General features: G+C 34.5%; 1 protein-coding gene across 5 annotated transcripts in view; it reads left to right on the forward strand.

The window, feature by feature from the left end:
- LOC124950098 overlaps window positions 1–27242 on the forward strand; it is a 170216-nt gene that overhangs the window by 107827 nt on the left and 35147 nt on the right. For 4 of the 5 annotated variants that reach the window (XM_047496314.1, XM_047496313.1, XM_047496316.1 and 1 more), the window contains one exon: window positions 25830–25901. The exons of the other annotated variant lie outside the window; for it this stretch is intronic. In XM_047496314.1, coding sequence (XP_047352270.1) covers window positions 25830–25901 — 72 coding nt within the window. The remainder of the gene's footprint in view (window positions 1–25829; window positions 25902–27242) is intronic. 5 annotated transcript variants of the gene reach the window in all.

Consider the following 27242-nt stretch of genomic DNA (forward strand, 5'->3'; position numbering starts at 1 on the left):
CTCTCTCTCTCTTTCTCTTCATCTTCATCTTTCTGTTCTTCTTTCGAAAGACAGACAGAAGATTCTTGGTTACATTGGGATTCTCGAAGAGTTTTGAAAAAAGGAGAGCGTGAGAAGCGTCACAATCCTTAAATATATATATATATATATATATATATATATATATAGAGAGAGAGAGAGAGAGAGAGAGAGAGAGAAATATATATATATATATATATATATACAGAGAGAGAGAGAGAGAGACAAGAAGTCCAAAACTAAACTTGAATAGAAAAACGTGATACACCGCAAACAAAACGGGAACAGTTTGTCGCCACACGACAAATAGAAAGACTTGACACCAAGAAAGCGATCGTTTTCTCTCTCTCTTTCTTTCTCTTTCTCTTTCTCTCTTTCTCTCTCTCTCTCTCTCTCTCTGTTTCTTTCGCTTTCTCTCTCCCTATCTCTCTCTTTCTCTTTCTCTCTCCTTGTCTCTCTCTCTTTCTTTCTCTCTCCTTGTCTCTCTCACTCTCTCTCTTTTTCTTCCTTTTTTATCTTCCTATTTTGAATTTTTATCTCGAATGAGAGGGACGAATTAATAATGTTTTATGAATAATTATTTGTTTTTCCTAATCAATCGCCCGATCGAAAATACAAATTTATAATTATATTTATAAATATGTAGATAAATATTAAACATAGACGTCTACCTTTTGTGGGACAAATATTAAATATCTAAAGTGTATTGGGAATTATCAAATGTTATTGATAAACAAATCTGGTTATTTGTAAATTTGTAAACGCCAAAGAAAAAGAGAAAGAGAGAGAGAGAGAGGGAGAAATAAAACAAAAAGTAAGAGGAAAAAAGAACTTCATTTATTCTATAACTTCCACGCCCTCTCTTTCTCTCTCTCTCTCTTTTTTCTTTTTTAAGAGATCTCTTTTAGCGACACATTACGATTCGGCGAACAACGCAGAGCTCGTCAAATACGCGTTTTCAACGCGGTAACGATAAAAACCTGTTTTATTCTACCTACACGCGTCAAGTTAGTTCGCTCGTTACGATCGCACGTATCACGTTTATACAATATATACGCACATAGATACGTACATATGTATGTCCAACAAGGACGAAACGTTGGAACGTAGGTACCTGCTGAATCGTCGTTACGACAAATGGCAATTTACGTTCGGAACTATGCACGTTACGTTACGGCATGTGCTCGAGAATTTCGTGACAATATTCATCTGCATACTCGATGTAGGATACGTGTATGTTGGATATGTATTACATACATATATACATAACTATATACATGAAAGGTACATACATAATATAATAGTATTGTATGTAGATAAGAGGTGGATATTACACGTGGTGGCCATCATGTGCTATGAAAATCGTATCACCACTTTGATATTTTCCGCGCTGATATTACTCACATGCTATAACGTCTAGATCTACTCCACGTATTTTTCTTTTATTGAAAAAAAAAAAAAAGAAAAAAAGAAAAGAAAAAGGAAAGGGGAAAAAAAGAAACGTTCCTTTGAGTCTTTTTATAAGCGATAAAACGCGAAGTTAGTATTTCTCGGTAGCGAAACGCAAATATTTTCGCTATGGTGTATAGTCAACGGCTGCCGGCCCGATGGTAGATCTTGTTCTTTACAAAGAAAACTGCGGTTCTGGTGCGGTCGAGGGAAGAGTAACACGATAGCCGACGGAAAGCGTCGCTATGTTTCGTCCAACTTTGTTCCTTATTCGCTAACTCATATTACGATTAAAAGATAATATTGATAAAAAAGTTACTTAAACGTGATAGAAGAAAAACGAAAGAATATAATTTAAAATTCGCAAGAATTCAGGATTTGCATATACGAATTAACAGAATAAAATTGAATATAATAATATGAGTTATTTTTCTTCTCTTCGATAATATTACTAGTGCTTCCCTTAATATTATATATAATATATAAGTTATAATATAAAAGGTTATAACAAAAATGCGGAGTACAAGTAATAGTAATAGTAACCAACTTACTGTTAATGTATAATCAGTTTCTTCATAGATGGATAGATCGAAGTGCATTAATCTCTTGACCACCAAGATCGTCCGATCTTATGCCATCGACTTCTATCTGTGGGGAACTTTAAACGGTAAAATGTATCAAACACGAATAAATTCACGTAATGAATTAATACAAAATATTAATAATGCATTCAATGAAATGAAACAAAATAGAAACGAAGTTTGTACAGTTATAAATTCGATCTTTGATCGTTGTCAATCATTATCAAAAACAGTAGTGTTGCGTCATGAGGGCGCAACTACGTTTCCAAATACGCGTTTCACACCGGATTAACTATGATAGTCGATTTGCACGGAAAATTTCCCCCGTCTTTCTTATTGTCAGAATTATAGATCCACTGATCGTGATGAATAAAAGCGGCAGCACTAGGATACCGTTGTCAATAAAATACCGCTTGCCGCGTTCCCACAAATTAATGGAAGAACGTGCATTTTTTTAAAGGATCCCGTAAAACTCACGAGGTAGATGCGCGATAATAAATATTGCGCGAATTGAAACTATCACATTCGTTGAAATAAGATAAAATCGTTGATGTGTAATTAGTTGTGCTGTTACGTTTTAGATTGTACTGGATACTTCCGATTAAGGTATAGCCAATGATATTGATAAGACTCGGCTATCTTATTGGTGAGTGCGAATGCTTTGATACGACTGTCTGTAGATTTCTCTCGAACTATCCACGAAGATATTAATGAATTAGGAAAGCGGAATGGAAAGGGAAGAGTTTAAGTAAAAAATATCTGGAAAGGGAAAGCAATATTCTTATCGGTCGTGGGCATGTCAGGATAGTTCGTTGGAATGTTTAAACATTCCATGTGTGCCCCTTTGTTCTAGTGATCGTGTAGACTAGAGGGTGTCAATGGATATTTCAAGGCTAGGCGCCAGACAACCCTTGGCTTGTCGCGCCTAGACGTCTACTTTCACTATTTATTTATTGCCCGACTCGATACATTATTGAGAACCAGGTACTTGACTAAAAATGCCTAAGCTTGGACAAAATGGCAATGTGTTTTTTATCTATGCTTTTTCTTACCGAGTATCCAACGAGTTCCCAAAGGCAGATATTTCTAATAGTGATATATGATCTTTAGGAGAAAATACTGGGAACAATTGAGAGACATACGTGTGCATCAACAGGTAGACATTTTGAAATCAAGTATTAATTAACTCTAGAAGTGATGATGTCAAGTAGTAAATACATTAATCTATTTGGGTCAATGCTCATAGTAACAGCAAGTCTGTTATTATTACTATTTCTTGTATTCCGTATTTTTATTATAAATTTTTAATAAAGCTCTATGTGACCTATGTTTACATAACATTTTTTTCTTATTTAGTGACATAGAATATATTGACAAAGTTTGAACATTAAAATCTGAGGAACCCAATACATAACTGTAGAATGTAATTAATTTTAATTAGATCTCTTCTATTTTATTGTAATATATATTCTCCACTTCCCTCTTCCCTTCGATAATATTACAAATGCTTTCTTTAATATTACATATATTTTATATATATACAATAGTACAGTAGAATTAAATTCAATTAGATCTCTTCTATTTTATTGTAATATATATACTCCGCGTCCATCTTCTTTATATATATATATATATATATATATATATATATATATATATCTGTCACGGTATATGAGATATTTTAAATAACATTGCCTTCCTTGTTACTCCTTGAATCCTACAAAACGTTCATACTCGTGGGTGGTGAGTGAACGGTGCAGGATATCTCGCATGAATGAATGCGTCGTTCCTGGCTTGAGATAAACGGTCTTAAGCAACGTAAGCCTTTAGCCCACGCTGTTTCAACGAAAGATGCATGAGAATGCTTCCTCTCACTCTTTCTTTTTTCTTTTTCTCTCAGTGTGAGTTTAATCGAGAAGACGAATTAAACGAGTCGCTTCTGCCTCAAGCACAAAATTTTCACGTTTCAGCATCATGTAAACCCTATATTCTATACATTTGTATTACATTTGCCTTAGTTTATAGGTTTAATTTATTTCATTGTACGTATGTATATAATTTTAAACATAGATAAAACAAAAATAATATAATGAATATCAAATAAAATATACAGTTTGAATGAAAAAAAAAAAAAAAAACGATGAAATACATAATAAAATAAAATTAGAAATAAAACGATCAATGACATAGGAAAGAAATAAAATTGAAGTTTGGGATAATAAATGTCATGAAAAAAAAAGCAGGAGAAAAAGAAGAAGAAGAAGAAAAAAGAAAAAGGAAATAATGTAAACCTACATTCACTTCTATGAATCATATATAAATTGTAAACAGTCTGCAGATGGCCAAGTTTTTTCTTTGATCTCGAGAAACAGATTGAAAGAGAGAAAGAGAGAATATTGACAGTTTGATCTATATAAGTTCTAGGAAAAGCCGATCCATATTTTTTCGAAGACGGCTCGGCGACGTCGCCAAAGAAAATAGATAAAACAAATGTTAACCTACAAAGATTCTTAGAATCGGAATCGTTTAATGGATTCCTTTTTCTTTTCTTTTTCATCGAACTAAAGTGGATCAACAAGTGATCATCTTATAAACTCACCGAGTTTAAATAGTCACATAGATGGGCAACTTCTCTGTCGTGAGACACAATCGTACGGTCCCTACAATCGATCAATTCGTTTACTCCCGTTTTATTCGTTTTATCCATTACTTAAATTCATTATTCCATGTTTAACAAGAAAAGCCGCGTAGCTTACGAGAAGAGCTTTCCTTACATTTTATCTGATATTGAATAGGGCAATCATCCTCAACTTGTGGCTTGCCAAGCTTTTATATTATATTAGTGATTGAAAAATACAAGACCGTATAAGAATATGCTCACCTGTTGCTTATGTTGTTCGCATCGGTGAATTATTTCTATATTCTAGAATGAAATATGTGAAGAACATAGTTACGCATATAAAAATTATTACGTATATAAATACTTACTGATTGCGTAATAATGCAATTATCTATTAATTTTTAAATAAATGCTCGTATAGATTTATTTATTTATTTATTTTTGGAATTTTAAATTTTATTTTTTACATTATTATATTATACTAAGAAATATAATGTATTATGTTGTGGTTTGCTATGCATAACGTAGCAAACATATCTACGTGGCCCAAGAAAAAAGGTTGAATATGGTTGAAATAGAAATATGTAGAATATAGGTATTATATATGTGGTTGTATCACTTTTGAGATATTTTCTCTTAGAAAGTTGTGAATATTAATAATTCGTATTAAAAAGTTATAAGAAGAATTAGTTAAGCAATGTTTTTTACTTTTTCCTTTTTAATCTAATGATAATCTATAAATGTACATAACGATAGGAGACTGAGATTATTTGTAAAAAAAGAAACAATATCCATCTCGTAAGATTTATAGATGAACATGGTATTGTGTTAAATAGTGGGGATCGTTTTCTTGTATCTTACTGGAGCAAGCAAATAGAGCCACAGACCGCCAATTGCTAACCTATATTTTAAAGAAAAGAAAGTGTAAACAAAAAGAAAAAAGTATATATATATATATATATATATATATATATATATATATTCGTATTCGTAATTTTCGAAAGGGATTTACGTGGGCAGTTTAAACGATTTCCAGGAATTTTACGTCCTCTTGTAATAACATCGACAAGGCATGATTTTGCAACGATTTTGCGAATTAACGTAAAGAGAGACAATAAAGACCAAGAATAAAAAAAGAGAAAGAGAGAATGAAAGAGTGAGAAATTGAAAGAGTAAGAAAGAGAGAGAGAGAGAGAGAGAGAGAGAGAGAGAGAGAAAGAGATAGTGCGCATTGATTTTCCATAAGATAACACTTTGAAACTCGTAGGCGCCATGCTTAGGAGGCTATCGAAAGAGAATCGTTAAGAGCTCCTCGAGAGAGCTACGTTTTAGTGAAGTTCCAGAGAGTTGCATCCCGAAGGGCGCGACCCACGCGTTCGCAATAACGATCTCCTCTCCACCCCGAACAATCGTTGTTCTCCTTCTCTATCGTCGTGGGAAACTATCGGACGTTTAGAAAGAAGAAAAAAAAAACTTTTCCAAGCTAAGGAACAAAAATCATAAACGGTGAAACGGTAATCAGGGGTGAGAGAGTGGAGGGGTAGCCTACCTTCTCGTTCCATTTTGCGATTCTTACATCGTGTATTTTGTGTGTGAGAAAGAATGAGATAGAGTAAACGACTATAATCGGCCAGAGACTAGGAAATCTAAATTATACTCACATATGGCCCGTAGGAAGTAATCTTATTTGATACTTACGACTTGTTCTCGAACGTATCTCATTCGATTTCGCAGTGCGTTTTACGTACGAATAATCTAAGTGGTCGAACGAGAAAGAGAGAGAGAGAGAGAGAAAGAGAGAGGGGGAGAGAGAATCGTTAAAAGTTAATCGAAAAAACAGAAGGAGAGTCTTGAGATCCTGAGATTCCCACGTCGTCGAGTGCGACCTATGCTTATCCTTTATACGCGAAAACGAATAAAATTGGCGCCAATAAAATGTCTCACGCCCACGAGAGAGAGAGAGAGAGAGAGAGAGAGAGAGAGAGAGAGAGAGAGAGAGAGAGAGAGAGAGAGAGAGAGAGAGAGAGAGAGAGAGAGAGAGAGAGACAGTTGCAAACGAAATGCACAGTGAGCGCATGAGTTCTCGCGGATAATGAAGCGATCGAGGTACATTCGTTATAACACTCAGGAGCTTGGATATTAAATAACGTCGTTCAATTATCGCGATTGAAATCTCTTTGATCCACGTATTTTTGTTTTTCTTTAGTCTTTTTATTTATTTATTTATTTATTCAACATAAAAACATATACATGTGTTACGTGAAGGGATATCAATGTGATTAATAAAACAAAAAAGAAAAAGAAAGATTTCAAATTAACTTGTCAATTTAGATTGATTTTCATTGTCACTATATTTCATACATTTTTCGAAATTTTTTTGAACGATCCTTCTTCATAAATCACGATGGATGTTTTTCATTAATTTCATCGTGGAACGCGAGAAAGTCGGTTGTATTTTGTTGTGTGAACGAGATCGAATTAGAAGGAAAAAGAAAAAAAAAAAAAAAAAGAAATGGGTATCGGTGGTCTTTCAGGGCAACGCGCGTGCGAGCATTCGCGTAGAATTAAAGCCCACGTGTAAATTGATACTCCCTTATACTTCTTCCCCTCTCTTCTCATCTTCTCGATATACTCCTGCGAGTAGAGATTTATTAGAAGATCGCACTCCGGTGCGTCTGTCACTCGCCACCTACGAATTTCGAGTGAAAGGCGATACGTTGGCTCGTCCTACTTCGTTACTATACACGTACCTTCATGTTTCTACTATCTACACGTCTACGTCTATGCGCGTGTATATGCGTGTTTGTATGCATACGTTCAAGAGGTTGTTAGTTTCATACGACTAACGTTGTATGCATGTTCATACGGATCGTTCGAATATAAATACATACAGTATGTGTGTATTTATATATGTACATAGTTTGCTCCGTTTAATTCGTTACATCGAGATATAAAATTATTAGTTTATCTCTGTAGTAGTCAAAAGTTATATAATATCGTAAATGTCTATAATCCAAATTAATCGGTATAGACGACTGTTGGAAAAATCCATACGATTTTATTTTAATATAAGAGAATTTATTATAAGTTATTAGTATAACGCAGATTGTATATCTCGATTATTTTATAATATATTTATATTTTCTTTCGACAAATCCGTCTCTCTGGAATTATGATTTGTTGTTTTTATATATTTATTTGTTTATAATAATATAAATAATAATAATATTTTGATATTATCCAAAGTATAATAAAGGTAAGAGAAATTCTATTGTATTTTCAGGATCATATACCAGCAGATTATTTTCGTAAACTTTATACTTACATCGTGAATCGAAATCGATTAGAAGGAAATTAGAGAAGACTGAATAAAGGAGACAACAAGGGAGTTAGCTCGAAGGGAGAATTTTCATCACGAGTCACGAGTCATTCGTTCTTTGTCCCTTTTCGATTCGATTATCCCAACGATATATGTATGTGTATTCTGATTGTAGATCGCAATGAGATCACGAAGCTAAGCCGGCTTTAACGTGAACTTTTAGCTCACTAGGTCTTATGAGCGGGCGTTAGTAGTCCGGATCTAGTAGAAAGTTTATACCTAGTTAGAATTTCGTTACGTTCAAATTTCAAAGCCAGTCATAGATAAAATCGATTTCTCGTTATAGGACAGAACGTGCCTTTAGGATATATCATTCTCATAATAGAAAAAGAGAAAATCATTTGCCTACATTATGTTCGCATTTTTGCGTTTTTTTTCCCACAATGATTACACGTCATATGGTAGCTGCATACATATGTAATTCATGCGCCTGTATCTATACATACAGGTATTGTTTTTTCTTCTTTCTTTTTTTTTTTTTTTTTTTTTTTTTTAGACATTCATCAATACATCGAATATTTTTATCGACGTATTTTCTCGACTTTTTATATAAATTTATTGACATCACGTCGAATAAGTTTTCCCGATAAATACGAAATATATTTTTGTCGCTATAAAAACCTTTTCTTAGTTGAAAAGATTTTATTAATAGAACGTTTACAAGATTCAATTTTGAATATTCTTTGATACGTGTCATGTTGTAACGAGAAATTCAATATTCTCGTGTTTGAGTAAGAAGTTGAAGAGTTTATAATTTTGTAAACGACAGCGCTGCTTATAAAGTGTAATGGAACGTAGAAACGGAGTAATGAGATTTTCCAGAAATTTCAATCGTTATTGAGATCGAACAAAGCGAAGGGAAAATGCAATCCGGTAAGGGACAAAGGGTTTTTCGAAAACTTCATCATCGTTGTCCTATTACGATGACGACAATGACAACGATATCATTTAAAGACAGTCTCGTTTAAAGTTCAAGCGAAAGAAAAAAAAATAAAATATAGCTTACAGAAATAATCGTCCGTCAGGACATGTTGTCAGCTAAACTTTGATATTTCAAAGAAGAAAGTTCGTCAATTTAACCTTCCCCTTAACCGCGATAGAGTTTCGTTATTCGGAATGAAAAGAATGAAGAAAATCCGAGGTTCTTTCAAATCTCTACGGACTTTATTTTAATACCCTACTACCTCTTCACTAACTTAATTACTCTCTTCTCATATCTCATTTCCTTTTTCTATAGCTCTTGGCATTTCTAAATCACGTTAATTATAATCGAATTTTCTTTAAATACTCTGAACTTTACGTATAAAAGGTAACTCAACGTATTTTTATAAGATTCCGTGGCTTTTACGAATAGGCCTTTAAAAACTTGTATGTTTTTGAATGTAAAAAAACAATTCGACGTAAATATTGTGCCCTAATTAGCTGAACATTTTTTTTCTCGTTATATAAATGAACAAAGACGCGTTTCTCTCCTTCTTCTTCCATCGTCTTTCTCTCTTTCTTTCCCTTTTCTTCTTTTACAGTCTAACCGTCCGCAATATCGTTTCTTCGGTGCCGCACGTTACTGTTTTATTTACGAGGAGGAGCAATAACGAGATATTTATGACGGTATGTTCGGAATAATTAGCATAACACGTAATGCTTCGAGGCGAATCCCCCGTGTATGCCTTATAACGTGGCGCCTGTAAAATTCGGACCACCCAAGAGGTCAGAAACCCTTAAGCATACGTACGTATGTATTAACCTACCTAGTCCACGAAATATCCTTTGTAAACCAATCGAATACGTCGTACTTAGAGAACGTGATCTCTTAGAAAACTAAATTTTAAAATAAAAGCGATTTAACAATGATATAAAAAAAAAAGTTCTTTTGCCCCTTCGAACCTCATTGAAATATCGTCGGGAGAGATAACAAAAGCGACTCTTTTTTTCTTAATATGGTTAACACGTTTTCTAAAAAAAAATATTAAAAATCTGCTTATCTTGAAATAAAATTTAAAAAAATTGTTAATTTATCTACGAAAATTTAATTAAAAATATTCAATCAGGCAAATTTTTCTCTCATAAAAATATTAAAATTTGATTATTTTCAAATTTAAATACTTTCATCGTATCGTCATATTTATTTTCGACAAATACTTGATACCTTTAATACCATATTAAATAAATAACATATTAACATTAAACGCATTAATATAGATAAGCGTATCAAACGTAAAAGTTGTTTCTTCATTTATTAAAAAATAATTGAAAAAAATTAATCGAAAATCGAACACCTTCAGCGTTTTTCAATTGAACGAAAGAAGTTGAGCGATACGACGTTAATTCGTGAGATAAAACGGTGCTCAAGAGAAGGAAGAAGAAGATGAAGAAGAAGAAGGAGAAGGAGAAGGAGGAGGAGGAGGAGTCAATCTTCACGGTCCCTCGAGTTTCGCGTGCGCTTATATATAGAAGCTATATGCTCCTCACAGTCGTATATCTCATTTGAATATGCGTACACGCAACTCTTCTCAAGAGAGAGCAACGCGAAGCCACAGTATCGGCAAACAACCGCTTGCACGGGCGAACACGACGAGACCGTTTACTAATGAACTGTATTATTTGCGATATATATGCCGACCTGGATTTGCATTAACACGACTTTTATTGTGTTTAATTGAATCGCCTTTTAGGCGCACGTTCCACCGCCTCGATCCTTGATCGACACCCTAACTAAGATTCTCTCGTAAGGAATCGAATAAGATGAAAAGAGAAAGAAAAAAAAAGAGAGAGAGAGCATGAAAACATTTAATCTCGACAAATCGAATTCGATTGAGGCACGAACCACAACAAAAATACGATTACATCACGTATTATATAATAGAAAGCTTTTAATCATTTGCTTTTGACGTTAAAACCCTTTAACGCGTTAAATGTTACTCGCAAAAGTTTCATTTAAAATAAATTAATGTTAATATTTAGGTACAAAGAGAATATCGATTTGAACGATATTACTGTTCGAACTCTTGAGCTTATTGGCATCGAACGGTTCTAATTTCGAAGGTGTTATCTTCTTAGAATATACGATTCTTCTTCTCGAGTATGCTCGAAGATCAAAGCATCGACGCGTTTCGATGGTCGATAACTCGATCCCCTTTTTCTTAATTGAATGTATATACAAACACATACACACACACGCATACAAATATACATACGGGGTGAACGTTGAGTAAAATAATAGCTGTTGAATATGAAATCAATGATGATTTATTTAATACATATGTATGTACATATGTATTCGACGAATTTAAAAGTGGTTGGTTTATATCTTCACTTGCTAAGATTAGTCGAGACCAATTGCTAGACTGCCTGTCTCTCGACAACGGTTTTGGTTTTTATATCTATATTATACGTAAAATTGTTCGAGGAGTATTGATAGTTAACAGGAAGCATCGATACCTGTATCATTTTAACTAATTACTAATATCGTATTCGAGAGTAAACAAAACGTATCATTTTAAAAAGTTCCTGAAAAATTCCAGGTACCTGTTTGTAATCTCTCTGTAACTTTAGTTGTTAATCTATCGATCCCGTTTTATTTGTGAATGTAACTACGGTAATTCTTTTTGGTGGAAATTCGTGCGTTCTTAAGTAGGAAAAAGTGAAAAAAAAAGGAAAGAATACGAAAAAGGAAAAGGAATTAACGAAAAATAATTAGAGAATTAAGATTAGAATGAGCGTATCGAAGAATATGTGTGTATGTAAACATGTTTGTATTACGGCGTAGTGTAGTCGTCACTAATACATACGTGAAGTTACTTGTTGCTCCTTAAGGAGCATTTCATAGCGCAAAGATCGTGACTTTCACCTCCAGGCGAGCTTGAGAAAGAGCTCTCTCGTTGTAACACCTTCGTTTTATGATGATCGATTCGTTTTGACGCCTCGAGTTCGGGAACTACTATGGCCGATTTAATGCTTCCATGCACTTTCGAGTAACGGATCGCTGCTGTACGTGTTAGTAGGTCCAATCTCAAAGAGAGAAAGAGAGAGAGAGAGAGACAGACAGATAGGATAACAACGAGTCTACTTGCTTTATAATCTCACGGCGAGATCTATAAAAGGAAATTAATCATTGTCAGCGAATAGGTGTCTTATTCGAACATGGCGGTGATTTCGACTCGTCGAATAGTCCGACGAATCGACGCCCGACTAATTTTCCAATCGCGACAGAGCATTATCGTTTGTTCTCAACACGTCGTCTCCACATACATACATACATGCTTACATACGTACATATATACGTACGTACGAACTCTCCTTCCTTCAGCCGGAAGAATCGACGAGGCTTGTCGCTCACGATACTATTACTACCAATCGAAATATATCCGTTCTGGCGAGTTAACGTTGTGACGCGGGGGAGGAGATAAAAAAACTTGACGACAAGCTCGCTCGCCGCCTTCTAATTATCGATCTCGTTTTCTCGTAAATCAACCGAGCCGCGTTCGAGTATTACCCTCGTACTGTGTCTTTCATGCTGTTGTATTATTGCTTGCCACCGCCAGTCGTTGCCGTTGTTGTTACCGTTACTAGTAGGTTCTTTCGAGTTCAAAATATTTTTTACTACACCTTCAACTCGCTTCGAAGTCGTTACTAATTATCAGTGCGAGTCTTGCGATGTACGTGCAGATCATTGCACCGGATGATAAACACGCCGAGAAAGTTCATTCTCACCTAAGATTTTGTTTTTCTTTTTTTGTTTATTCTTTATTTTTTTTTTTTTTTTTGTATTTTTTGTATTTTTTTTTTTTTCATGATGTTCTCTTTCGAAATCGATCAGATTGATACGTTTGTTATAGCATTGTCGAGAGTAATAGATTACATTCTATCAATTATTTTACTATTATTTCCATTTGCTAGATATATGCTTATATACGTATTATGGATCGTTCATTCTTAATTTTCCAGTGATTCGAATCAAAGTAAATGGATCTTTTATTTATCTTTCTTTCGTGCAAAGAGAAAACGTACCTATCACTATATTTAGATCTTTCACTCCAGATACATCGGAAAATAGAGTCTCCAGTCTACTTCGGAGAAGAAAATATCGTTCTCGTGAATCTCAAGATACTCTCTCTTTCTCTCTCTCTCTCTGTCTCTCTCTCCCTCTCTTTCTCTCTCTCTCTCTCTCTCTCTCTCTCTCTCTCTCTCTCTCTCGTTCCTTTACCAAGAGAGTCGAAATATCATTACGCTTTGCCGTAACTCAGCATAGCACGCACTAAATTATAAATACTACCGTATGCGAAGGAGAGCGTGGAAATAAGAGAAGTAAGAACTTTGAGAAGAAATGAATCTTCTCTCTCTCTCTCTCTCTCTCTCTTTCTCTCTCTCTCTCTCTCTCTCTCTCTGTCTCTGTCTCTGTCTGTTTGTGTCTTCCTAGAAAATTTTCAGAGTAACCATCTGCTCTCTATCCTCATATTTGGTTCCTTCCTCTTCTTTTCCGTCATACATTCGTTTCACAGATAACGGAAAGCAGAATAACTTCCGACTTTTCCTTTAAAAATACCCTTTTTTATCCTCTTTGAACGGTATACTCGTAAGTCGATCATTATTCTTTTCATTCTTGGAGAAGAACTTCTTCTTCCTGCTCACATGGAAGACTCGCTTGACCTACCTCAAACACGGAACGTTATTCTGTCGTAAGTTAACAGACGAACTAGTTCATGTAATAGAGTTTCTTCGAAACGGTGTTACGATAATGATACGCTCGGCGTATTCATGTAAGAGAGAAAGAGAAAGAGAAAGAGAGATAGAGAAAAAAAGAAAAAGAGAGAGACGGGCACATTTATCTCGTTAGATTGAATCCTCGAGAAAAATGACGTAAGTACGAGGTTCATCGTCCACATGAGCAGTTTGAAGTGCCGCGATGACTAAACGTTTCGGAGCTCGCATTATCACGCCTTATTGTCGTTCGCGAAAGTGTATTCTCGCGCGCGCGTGAGAGAGAGATCACGTCCGTTATATACATACACGCGCGTACTCATATACACGTATTTACGTGTTTCTTCTTTACACATATATGTATCTGTGTGTAACTATATAACGCATATATATATATATATATATATATATATATTTATATGTACGTTTATATATGTCTTTTGCACACGCACAAGGTGTTTTACAAACGCCGTGGGAAGAGAAACGTAACGACACAGCATGATGTCTTCCATCTCTCTCTCTCTCTCTCTCTCTCTCTCTTTCTCTCTGTGGCTTCCTGTAGAGTCACCTGAAACAAGTTAAATATTATTTCCTTCCTTGAAACATTTTATTCATAAATGTCTATATGTAATATGTTATGTATATATATACGATGATCATCGTTGGGAACGGGTAAAGTCAAGGTAATTGTAAGTGGAAATAATTAATTGATAGATTTTTCAATTTATTCACGCTCTTATTTATCATGTAAACAATAGAATTTTTATTATAAAAACGAAGAAAAAGAAAAAAGGAACGAAAGGAAGAATGAAAAATGTGAGCAGAGACGAAATTCTTTATTTCGATTCGCCGTCGTGCATCTTTGACGATTTCGGCTTTTATTTATTTTCTCCCTGAGCAAGACCTCGTAAGGTCTTTTTCTTCTTTTCACCAGCAGCAGAAGTAGCAATGTATCGGCGCACTCAGATATACGTGTTCGTGACTCGCTTTCAAAATAATCCGCGTGCACCACGCAGGATCCAAGGAACAAGATTCAGGGTGGTCTCTCTCGGTACTCTCTTCTCTCTCTCTCTCTCTCTCTCTCTCTCTCTCTCTCTCTCTCTTTCTCTCTCTCTAAAGTGAACGATACGAAAGAAAAATTTCTGTTGGAATACATACACACACACATACAATATATATGTATCATGTTCGTTTGCTATCTTCAAAAAAAGTACGTTAAATGAAATTCGTTCTTCGAACATCATTGGTGGATTATGTATGTATTCATTGCTTGTTGACTTTGCTCTTTTTTTGCCACATTGTTTTTTCTTCTTTTTTTTTCATTATAACCATCACGATAATACTCGCATTTCGAGAAGGGGCCACCGTATCAAAACATTAGGAAAATAATCGTAAGATCTTACAGAAGCGTCCGGCATCAATTTGCAGTTTAAATTGCGCGCAAGTAACGAACCACGGGAAAGTAATTCCGAGAATCGTTAGTTACAATTCAGTACTCGTCTCATCTGTTGTAACTAACCTCGTCCTATCGCCTCGTATTTCCGCAAAGTGATTTCCCTTTAATACCGAAACTGGTGCGAGCTTCTACTGTTCGGTACACTCGATCCTCTCTCTCTCTCTCTCTCTCTCTCTCTCTCTCTCTCTCTCTCTCTCTCTCTCTTTCCCTCTTCCTCTCTATTTCTCTGTCTCCCTCCCCCTCCTTCTCCGTCCTAGTTCTATTTCTTTGTCTATCTTGAAAGTCTCTGTATCTAAATGCGAAAAAAATAATTCGAACGCATAAAGTCAAGTTGATTAAAAGTAGTTGATTTAAGCGTCGTTGAGCGTAGGATTAACGGTTTTATAGAACGGACGTCTCCAAGAAGAATAATTATTCGGAACAATGGGTGAAAGCTTTGGCAAGCGCTTGTAATCACGATGTCTGGCGACAAACACCCACCTTTCAACGACGATGCGGAAACGCGTGCTTCTCTTCATCTTTTCCTTCTTCTTTCCCCCCTCTTTCTCTCTCTCTCTCTCTCTCTCTCTCTCTCTCTCTCTCTCTCTTTGTCTATCTCTCTATCTCTCTAACTTTCTTTCTCTCTCTTTTTTTCTTTCATCTTGGCACATTCCTATAGAAGATTTTTCTTCTTCTAGGAAGTTATTGATCCTCATCCGTTTTAGAACATGATTGATGTTTTTCCTCTTTCTCTGGTTTTCTTTTCTAAACGATCAACGAAATTTTCGAGACTTTCGGTGAACTTAATTTCAAATAAATGAATCCAAGAGTAATATGAATTATAAATCGTAGAATAAAGATTCATAAATCGTAGAAAGACGAAGGAAAAAATAAACATATGATGATATTTATTTAGAAAAGGATAGACGATATATTATGCATATACCTGTATCTATGGAACGCTTCGGGAAGTCAATTAATGATTTATTTGAATTTAAAACATGATACATGATCGGATGAGTTTCCATAAAATATACAAAATCAAGAGTTGAGAAAGAGAAAATGAGAAAATGAGAGAATGCTGGAGAGAGAGAGAGAGAGAGAGAGAGAGAGAGAATGAAATAGGGCAAAACGTTCTTTCAATTACACGTTACCGAACTTCTTGGACAAACACAAGTATAGACGAAAAGTTACAGGAGAGTTAAAGGGAGACAGAAAAAATAGTGAGAGAAGCGAGAAACGCTTAATCGCCGGCGCTAATTAGTTTCTCGTACTATCCTGTTCATCATTTCACCGTTGGATCCAGAGTCTCTGGCGGCAGTATCTGGATCCCTTCCAAGAGTACAAATAGTCGGTTCCGCGTTTGCTCACGACAAGTTTTACCATGCTTTTCGGTGTAACAAAAAGCGACCTCGTTAATGAGCGACAACGAACGCCTACAGTGGCAGTTTTCGTAGCACGAGAAGGCACGACAAGGTGTAACGGACTCACCATTGGAGTTACGACCTACTACCGTGGCCCTTGTTGTTACTCGAGAGTTTCTTATATGAGAAAGAGAGAAACAAAGGGAAAGAAAGAGATGAAGAGAGAAAGAGAGAGAGAGAGAAAGATGGAAAAAGGGTCCTCTTAAACAGAGTTCATATTTACCGGCTGGTAAATGTGTAATTGATTTTTTCTTTCTTTTTTTTTTATTTTTCCTTTTCCCTTAACCTAACCATTATTGTCGCGAAATAAAAGGATTCGTTTGCCTATTAAAGCGTAAATTTTGACGATACTCGAGGACGCCTTACTTTTATATCTCACAATACCGGAGATAAATGGATTTTATAGTATTCGTGGGAGGGAATTTACGGGAGGGTATGGTCGGTAAGTAAAGAGACAAATAGTCCGTGAGTACGAAGTATATTTTACCGCGGATATTTTCTGTATTCTTTACATATTTTCTTCTTACAAGATTCCTTCTCTTTCTACAACGAAGATAGTAGAATCTTCTTTGGAAACCTTTACAGTCGTCATTTTCTTTTTCTTTTTCTTTTTCTTCTTCTTCTCCTCTTCCTACTTTTCTATCTTTTCTTATTAGTATTTCTCGTGTTATAGATTTTCTTATTACAGAATGAATTCTCCTTCGTTCATTTGAAAGAGATTGTTAGCTGGAAGTAAGTATTATGTTTACCAGAACGGTCAAAATAACCGAACGATTTTATATCGCGTAGGAGAGAAAAAAGAGTATGTAAAAGAAAATCTCTAACAAGATTTCGTTAGGAGAATGAACGGACGCGTAACGGTAGTTTTAATCACTGTCAACTGTTCGTCTCGTTTGCAATAAGTTTTAACTTCGTAACAAAGGGCGGTACAAGCGGATAATTTGAATTATCCGAGCGACAAAGAAAATATATTAATAGACAAACTAGTTTTGATATTTGTGTAATCAAGATAACAAAAAACATAAAAAGAGAAGGAGAAAGAGAAATAGAGAGAAACTATAGGCAGTATTACTCGTTTTACTCGTCATTATCATTTATCTTCATTATTTTTCATACATTTCATTTGATATAATTATCTTGGCCCGTTTCGCGTAAGAAATAAGTTAAACGATTTATGTACTTATTTACTCTCGTTTCTTTGATTTTCTTTCCTATTTTTTTTTCTGTCACCGTAGAACGTTATCGGAGGCGAGCATGAAAGATATCCTTTTCAAGTTTCATTGTTAACTGAAAGAAAAAGAAGGTTAACCGGTAAACTCGACACGGTTTGCCAATACGAAATGATGATCTACGTTTCAAGGTTCATACATAATGCTCCGTAATGCTTTTTCTTTTTAAACCGTTAACCAGAGAAAGAGGAAGAAAGAATGAGAAAGAAAGAGATTTTCAATTGGTATAAACGTAATTAATGTATGAGATTTATTTGGATTAAAAATAAACGAAATACAGGAAGTTTCGGATGAATGAATCGTAAAATATAAAATTCAATGATACAATGCTTTCTTTGATGATTGAAAGATTTGATTTATTTTGTTTTCCTTTTTTTAGTAACAAGTTAACTCAAGAATTTTCTACTTACAAATGTTGAATGAATTTCAATCAAAAAGTTTTAGAAAAGTATCAAAAAAAGTTTAGTAAAGGTGATTGCTATTCTCTTCTTCTTCTTCTTTTTTATCGTTTAAAGCGAACAAGGCCATCTCGTAATACTCGTTTGGTAATGTATCGAAGCAACATCGATTTTATTATTTATAGATAACAACTCGTGTATCTTCTCTTGGGACTTGTCGAGCGTTATCGAAGTTCGAGCCCTGCACTTTTCCCTATAATAACCTATTCCATTCCTTTTTTTTTCTTTTTTCTTTTATTTCCTTTTTTCTCCCCCTCTCGATCTACGTGTGCAATGCATGCAAGTTTATTTCTTCCTATTTTTCGTGCGTCACTTCGTGCCTCTATCGATCCTTCTCTTCCGATCATTTTTTCTACGAGATGTAGATCAATTAATTAATTCGCTATTTAAAGAAGATCGATTAACATGTTGCCGCAAATAACGGTTATAGCCGTCAGATTTTTGGCAATATGTAGGCAAATGACAGCTATAGCTATCTTGCACATGACGACTGACGCTCAATTTCATATGGCAGTCATAAACAATTGAAAAAAAATATGTTTCTGAGCACGATCATCAAATTAAAAGTGTGCGGCAAATGTGATAATTGTGATAAAAAAAAAAACTAACAAGGAAATATATCTTTTTCGTTTCTCGTGGTATAATTAAAAAAAAAATCAGATCTATAGAAATAGATATCTATGAAAACTTTTATTTTTAATCTTCTTATTATATTTTTATTCAATTACATTTTCATCATTTCTATTAACCAATTATACAAATTATCTAATTAAAAAATTAAGCATGTCAAGCTATGAAGTTTCGATTGAAACTTTTCATTTATGTTGTTACCAACTTAATGAATTATCGATCGTCATAAAACGACAATATAAATAGTTGCAAGCTGAAATAAGTAGCAGAGGGAGAGAGAGAGAGAGAGAGAGAGAAAGAGAGGAAGGAAGAGAAAGACAGAGATAGAGATAGAATCGAATTGTACTTACATTCGTAAGTACTCAGGTACGTACGAAGCGCGTACGTACCTGAGAAATGACAAAAGGAATAGAGTGGAGGTGGAAAGAACTAAATAAACGAATGTATCGCGATATATCGAAAGAAGAAGAAGCGAGTTCCACGATTCATCTTACCTTTCACCTCTATTGTTCGCATAAGTAAAACACCGTAACATCGATTCCATACGTTATCCCGGATTACGATAAGGTGGAAGGTGAATTTTTCTTTTTCTTTTTTACTAACGTTCTGAGTCGATAGTTCATCTCATTATAATTCGCCCACACGACCCTACACGATTTGCGTTCCTTCTCATAATGATCTTACATATACATACTCGAAATGTATCGTTCTTCCTGGTGATCCTACGAAAAGTTACGTCACGTATGTATGTATGCGTGTGTTTACGTATGTATGTATACATACGTGTATATACGTATGGAATACAATACCTCGTTAAATGTCCCGCGACAAAATTTTACACTCTTGTTTTTTGTTTTTAGTTTTTTCTTGTTTTATGAAGTTGATGTCTTCGTTGTTGTTACAAATTTGAAATTATTCCAAACGATCATGAATCTCTACGAAATATATCGATTTTTTCATTATAATTAGTTAATTCTCCATCATTGTGCGATGTTTTGTACAAATGAGAACTGTTAAGAAAATTTATATATGTCGAGTCTCTTTTTCTTTTAGAGCATTTGAACAACGATTTTTAAGAGTACTTAGATAGAAATGGGACACTTCATATTTGTATGTTTATGATAATCACCCGTGGATTCTATATTCTACATTTTTATATACATGAATTCGAAAGAATTCCAGTAGAAAGAAAGAGTAGAACGGGGCCCTTTGCATCTAATGTCAATTTTCTTTCTACGTCTTCTTTTTTTCTTTTTTAAGAACTTTCAAATTAACATGTAACAACGTCTCGTTAGAAAAAAGAAATTTTTCCTTATGGTAATATTAACGGATGTTTACGATACATATGCATTTTATTTTACGTATACGTTATGCTTCTCAAGAACGGTGATAAAGTCAGCCATGAGGTTAATATTAATTGATCACAAACGAACTCGATAGAGGAGATATCTCGAATACGTACGTAAGTACATGCGTATACGTCGCTGGCACACTTTCCAGAAAAAGAAAGCGTCTACTTCAATTAACATACTAATTAACGTCGTGATTATTATACTAAATTTCATTGAAAAATTTCATTCTCTCGGTCGATCGATTTGTCCTATTTTCATTTATATTTATTTCTCTTTGTAATGGAATATTTAATACCGATATATTATAATCAATAAAAATAAAATAAATCATTCTCTATCGCTTATATAAATAAATAAATAAATACATTTTTTAGATTTTAAATATACAATTAAATATTTATCATATTAATCATATCATATTAATCATTTAATCATATTTTCTTATTAATCGAAATAAAATTGTAACCAATAACGATTTTTAATTGTATCGTTGTATATTCGATTATCATGATCATCGAGAAGTTTAAAACATGATTAAGGAAATGTATGTAAATATAAAAACGAAGTCTTAAGCGAGACATCGTTCTTACTTGTTTTACTTATACCGAATGATTCCTTCTCCTCATGGGATTACATCGATTCAAGAGAAGGATCGACGTTAATTAAATGGCCCACGTCGATGTGAGACAACTGGATCGACAGTCTTCGTCTCGTTATCGTTACGAGTCACAGGGATACACCACTTATTTCTTTCCTTTCATTTTCTTTTTTCTTCTCAACGAAGTAAAACGTAGACGTTGATTAATACAGAACATTGATGTCATTGTTAATGAATAACATTACTCTAAAATTTTTATTTATTTTTTTTTTTCTTTAATATTTATCTTTATCTTCCTTCGAAAACTATTGAGAATTATTAAATGACATTAATCGCTGGGGAATCTGGTTGTGACAAAAAGAAAAATTATTCTCTATAAATTTTTATTTTTTTAATTAATCGTGCAAATCTCTAAGCAGATTAAAATCAAATCGAAAAAGAAAAGAAGAAAAAAAAACGGATCCTCGTCGAGGAATATCGCAATGATCAAGTCTTAATTATCAAGATGTGTTGATTAAAAAAAATGTTATGCGAATGCAAGCGGATTAAAGAAAAAGAGAATGATAATAGCCAACGGCTTAATTAGTTTTACGAGCCAATCGTTGTCTCTTATTGAAGAGACGTTCAAAGAGTATCAAAACCAGTTAAGCGCATACATGCATAAATACATACATATTGACTCGTCCAAAAAATTTATACCTATTTTCGGTAGGTGGCATAAGGACAGGTCTAAATATATCAGAATGATTGAAAACAAATGACAAAATGACGAATATTTCGAAAGGTGGTACTTTAGGCATATTTGGAAAAAGTTTTGGTTACAATATTTTTATTTTTGTCTGTTTTATAAGCCTTTAAATATGGAAGCAAACAAAGTGCATTATACACATTTAATGCTTTTCTTTTACCGGAAAGGCAAAAATGTCACACAAGCGGCGAATAAGATATGCGCTGTTAATGGTGAAGGTGCTGTACCTGAAAGAACTGTGCGGAAGTGGTTTGCTAGGTTTAAAGTTGGTGATTTCAACTTTGAAGATCAAGAACGTCTGGGTAGATCTTCCACCATAGTTGAAGATCAGATTAAAACATTAATCGAGAATAATCCACGCTATACGACACGTAAATTAACAGAAATGTTAAAAATATTAAAATCCACCATCCATGAGCTTCCACCATACATGTGAAGCTTGGCTATATAAATCGTTTTGATGTATAGGTTCCCGACGATTTTTTAGAAAAAAATCTGATGAATCGCATTCTCGTTCTATAAATGCAACAAGAAAACACCATTTTTGAAGCAAGTAATAACAGTGAATGAAAAATGGATCACTTATAATAATGTTGAGCGAAAAAGGTCTTGGGGAAAGCGGAATGAACCAAGGAGGTCATGCTCTGTTTGGAGGGATTGGAGATATGTTTGGAAGGATTGAAAAGGAATCCTGCATTTTATCAAACAACGAGACGATAAATTTAGAAAAATATTCTTCCCAATTAAACGAATTAAAGACAGCAATTGAACAAAAACGTCTAGAAATAGCGAATTGGAAGGGCATTGTATTTCATTAGGATAATAGACGGCCCCATATATTTATGACAACTCGACAAAAATTGTTAGAGGTCGGTTGAGATGTTCTACCCCATCCACTATATTCACCAGACCTTCAGATTTCCACCTACTTCGATTATTACAAAGTTCCCTTAATGGAAAAAATATCAACTCTTTAGTCAAGATAAAAAATCATATAGAAAAGATTTAAACCTGAAAGATTCTGGAAGAATGGAATTTTCAAATTGTCTGAAAGATAGAGAAAGTTTATGAAATAGAATAGTATCTATATAATTTAATAAATATATACCAAAATTTAAATGTGCTGCGTTTTAATTTTCCTTCAAAATCGGCACGAACTTTCCGGACAACCCAATATATATACATATAATATATATATACTCGACAACGTTTAACGAAATGATTGAAGTAGGCCGTTCCGATCAAATGAAGAAAAAGAAAAAGAAAAGTTCGTCTAATCATTTGAAAAACGTTGAGAGTTTTCAAAGAATTTGCACATACTTAGTTTATAGTCCCTTACGTCGAAAGACAACGCATACCTAACAAAGTGTATTCTTCTTTTTTTTTTCTTATTCGTTGTCGGTATTAATCAATATCCACATGTTAAAGTTTAGAACACGTCCACATTCCAGAAGATAAGATTCAAACGAACTGTGATTGTTCTTATATTTGGGTTATGTATCTTCAACACTTGTTCAATTATATTTTTATATCAATAGCCTTCTTTGCGAGGATACCAAAAAGAATGATATTCTTTTAAATCTTTCGAACGATCATGAATCGCCTTTCATGATAAACATTTTTTAGTCTGCCATAACTGATAAACAAGATTGAGGAGGATCTTTACGAGGAAAACTGATTATCCTTGGATGTACCATATTTATCGTTTGATTTAAAACATGCTCCCTCATAATCATCCTATATTCCTTCTATCGTTATCTGAAATCTCTGAACCCTTTAAACTTTTATCTTTAGATCAATACATGATCCGTTTCTTTTTTCTTATACATCGTATAGTTATGTATAACTATTTACCTGTCTACAAAGTTACCTAACTACTCGAAGCGGGAATGATTAGTTGCAAAGTTGCAAGGGAGATAGCCGATTACCTCCCCATTTTTTCTCTCTTTCCCTCTCTCTCTCTCTCTCTCTCTCTCTCTTTTTGTTTTTTTAAATTTTTTTTATCTCACTCGAGACGTTTATTCGCGAGACGTTGGTAATTCGGTCGGAAAGTGTAGCCGGTTTCTGGAGTCTCGCGTCCGGGTGTTGTCGCCTCAATTGCGTAAAGGCAAATCTCCTTACGAAAGGGCCTTGCATCTACCAAGCCATGTATATAAGTACGTTCGTGTTTCTGTCCTCGCGTCGTCTGTATACATACGCCGTATGTGCGTCGCAACGGCAGTTGCCGGCCTTTTATTCCGCACGAAGTGACACACCTACGTAGATCTTTATTCAGTACCGGAGAGCTGGATGTTAAACGCGGCGACCTACCGCAAAGCGATCTCGACATCGTGGATTTCCATGTCGTTCGTCTATGGAAACGTCGCTTGTCCGTTTCGTGCGATTTCGTCGTCTAGAAATAAGCTGGGGAGAGAGACGACGATGGTCGGACATCCAATCTCTTTCTCTCTCTCTCTCTCTCTCTCTCTCTCTCTCTTTCTCTCTCTCTTTTTCTTTCTCTTTCTCTCTCACTGTCTTTCTTACCTCTGTACTCTTATCTCGTTCGTTCAGGGACTACGCGTAAAATATCGGATACGAGACGGAGTTAAGAATTATGAAAAGGAATAAGAATGAGGTAAAATAGGAAGAAAAATAATTTTCCCTTAGTATTTCATTTAACTATATATATATATATAAATAAATACTTATTCGTTTCTCTTTCGCGAAATCGAAATTACTAGTTGTTATATCGGCACGACGGGATCCTAGGAATCTTCCCTTTTCACCTCAACGGGTGGTCGATTCCAATGTAGAAAGAATGCAAGCACCTCGGATTCGTACCGCATCGACAAGTTTTCCCGTATACGTTTTTCTGCATAATTACATCAAAGATATATCTTCATCGTTCTACTACGTATACCATAGTCTTATTTAATTTCAACCCTGTTCGTAATTAATGTCGGCGATCTTATCAACTTGAATGATCGATTTATTAACGCATGGGACAATGACTTTACGTTAGAGTTTGAAAATAATAGTCAGCTATGTATACGCGAATGTTCTATCTTTTTCCATCTCTTGGTATGTTCTCTCTCTCTCTCTCTCTCTCTCTCTCTCTCTCTCTCTTTCTCTAACTCTTTCTCTTTCTTTCTTTCGTTTCTTTCGTTTCTTTCTTTCTTTATTTCTCTCTCAGTAGGGTACAAGTAAACGAGCTACAACGACGTTCTTCCTTGACGATTGAATGAGCCGTCGTTGAATCCGCGGTACCACGGCGCATTCCGTACAGCTCCAAGTTTTTCTTCCTTTTTTCCCTTTGGCCTCGAACGTCGATGTCGCTCCAACGTTGTATATATGTACGTATAAACAGGTATACAGGGTGTTTCCGAAATGGTCCATCAACAGCCATTATAATAATATAAATTTCGAAGCTGAAAATTAGCTAAAACGTATTAAGAAACATTTGATTCTTAATAGGAACGTAATAATAAGCTAAAAATGTAAAATACATTGAAAATATTAATCATAAGTAAATTTAACAAACACGTTACAAGTATGTATATGCAGGAGAAAAATGGAATAGGGTAGGATGGGATGGACTGGTAGGTGGGATACAACAATTATTAACACATTTATTTGAAAAGGAAGTTTCTTAGAAACTAGAAATCTTATAAAAGAGAATAAATAAGTTAGTTAGTAAATAAGTACCTACACGTATTCACGAGTTCATATTAAATGTTTCAACTTAATCACCCTGTATGCAAGCAGATACACGTACTAAAGAACGCGTTTCTCGTCGCGGATGCCGCTTTTTCCCGATGAAACCTTCATTCATCCAGCCTGACGATACGATCTCATTGAGAAAATCGCGCGCGTCTCGCGTTCCACCGATGCCGGTTTAATGAGCGTCAAGAATTCTTTTAAGAGAAAAGAAAGACTTGTACCTATGTATGTATGTATATATATTCGTGTTTGTGTGTGTTTTTATATATGTATGTATGTATATATAGTTACAATAAACGTAGGAACGAGAACGTTTCTTACAATCTTCTTTTTACTTCTTACGAGTATATAACAAAGAGGAAAAGAAGATAATCTTAAGTATTAAAGTATTATCATCATTCATATATATGTATGGTTACGAACGGTGGATTTTAAAATAGAGAATAAGTTGTTCATTCAACGACGAATAAGTCGAGTATAGACTTTTAATCATTTATTTCTTTTGTTCGTAGAAATCGAAGCACAAGAGGCTTGCAAATGGTTACGGGCTGCAGGTTTTCCTCAGTACGCACAGATGTACGAGGGTGAGTATTTGTATTTTACCTTTTTTTTCTTGTTTCTTTCTTTTTTAATTTAGTAAATTTTGTTTCTTTCACATTTAAATCTCAATCAGCAGTAAAGGATTTTCATAGGGATCGTTTCGTAGAACGATATCTCCATTCGGTCAGCGAAATGGAAAACCTTAACGAAAAGCTACGAAAGAAATTCAATTTTAGATAAAATCTCGAGTCGAAACGTCGAGAGGAGGTCTTATTCGAATGTCTATCTTTTTCTATCTTTCTCTGAAATCCCCCGACAATGTGCAATTAAAATGTGACTCTTGAGTCGACTTCTCGAGAAAAGAGTCCATCCTCTCATTCTCTTTCTTTTCACAACAATCCTAATTTAATTTCTCAGAGAAAGATAGATACACATATACACAGATAAGCATACACAGAGAGAAAAAATAAAGAAAGAAAGATAGGCATTTTTTTCCTGAGAGAAAGAAAGAGAGAAAAACATTCTGAAGATCCTACTTGAGCTCTTTAATCTTTCCAGCATTTGTATCGTAAAAGATTACATTGGTATGTCCAAGACATTCGTCGAGCCATAATAATAAAACGATCGGATATGAAACTGAGCTTATCTCGAAAACGAACCACGCCGTTCGTCAGAATCGAACGTAAAGAGAGTATACTAAATAGAGGGGAGAGAAAAAAGTGGGGTAAAAACGTTAGCTACTTTGACGATATCCTTTCATATCTTTTCTCTTTATAGATTTTCAAGGGAATACTACGTGATCTCTCTCGCGTGTTCCACTTCTCTTTTTCGAAGAAAATCATTTGAGAAGCCCCCTCTCATGAGGGGAGGGAACTACCTTAAATACATACGTACTTACATACATGCACGCAGGACCCTTAACAGAAGTAAAAAAAAAGGATAGGATAGGGAAAGGATGATGAAAAAAAAGAAAACAAAAAGTAACAAAAGAAAAAAAAAAAGAGAAAAAAATATAAAGAAAGAGAACCCACGAAGGTGTCAGGTTTCAGGACCCTTTTAAAGGAGAAAAATTGTGACAAGGCGAACATGCTGCTCTAGTACGGAATGGACCACCAGAGGCGAATCGATATATAACGGCTCCTCGAACCTCGAACGTGCCACGAGATACGACTTTTGGTGTACTCGATCTATATGTATACATATACGGGAACAATACTAGCGTTGTTCTTTTATTCGATCTCTGTCAAAGCAATGAAAAAGATTAATAAATAAAAAAGAAATAAAAAATAATAAAATAAAATAAAATAAAATAGAAAGAAAGAAAAAAAAATAGTACTTGACCGTGTACAAAGAAATATCGATTTTAAATAATTTTTTTGTCACTC

The sequence above is a fragment of the Vespa velutina genome, chromosome 6 (genome assembly GCF_912470025.1).
Source record: "Vespa velutina chromosome 6, iVesVel2.1, whole genome shotgun sequence".
Lineage (NCBI taxonomy): Eukaryota > Metazoa > Arthropoda > Insecta > Hymenoptera > Vespidae > Vespa > Vespa velutina.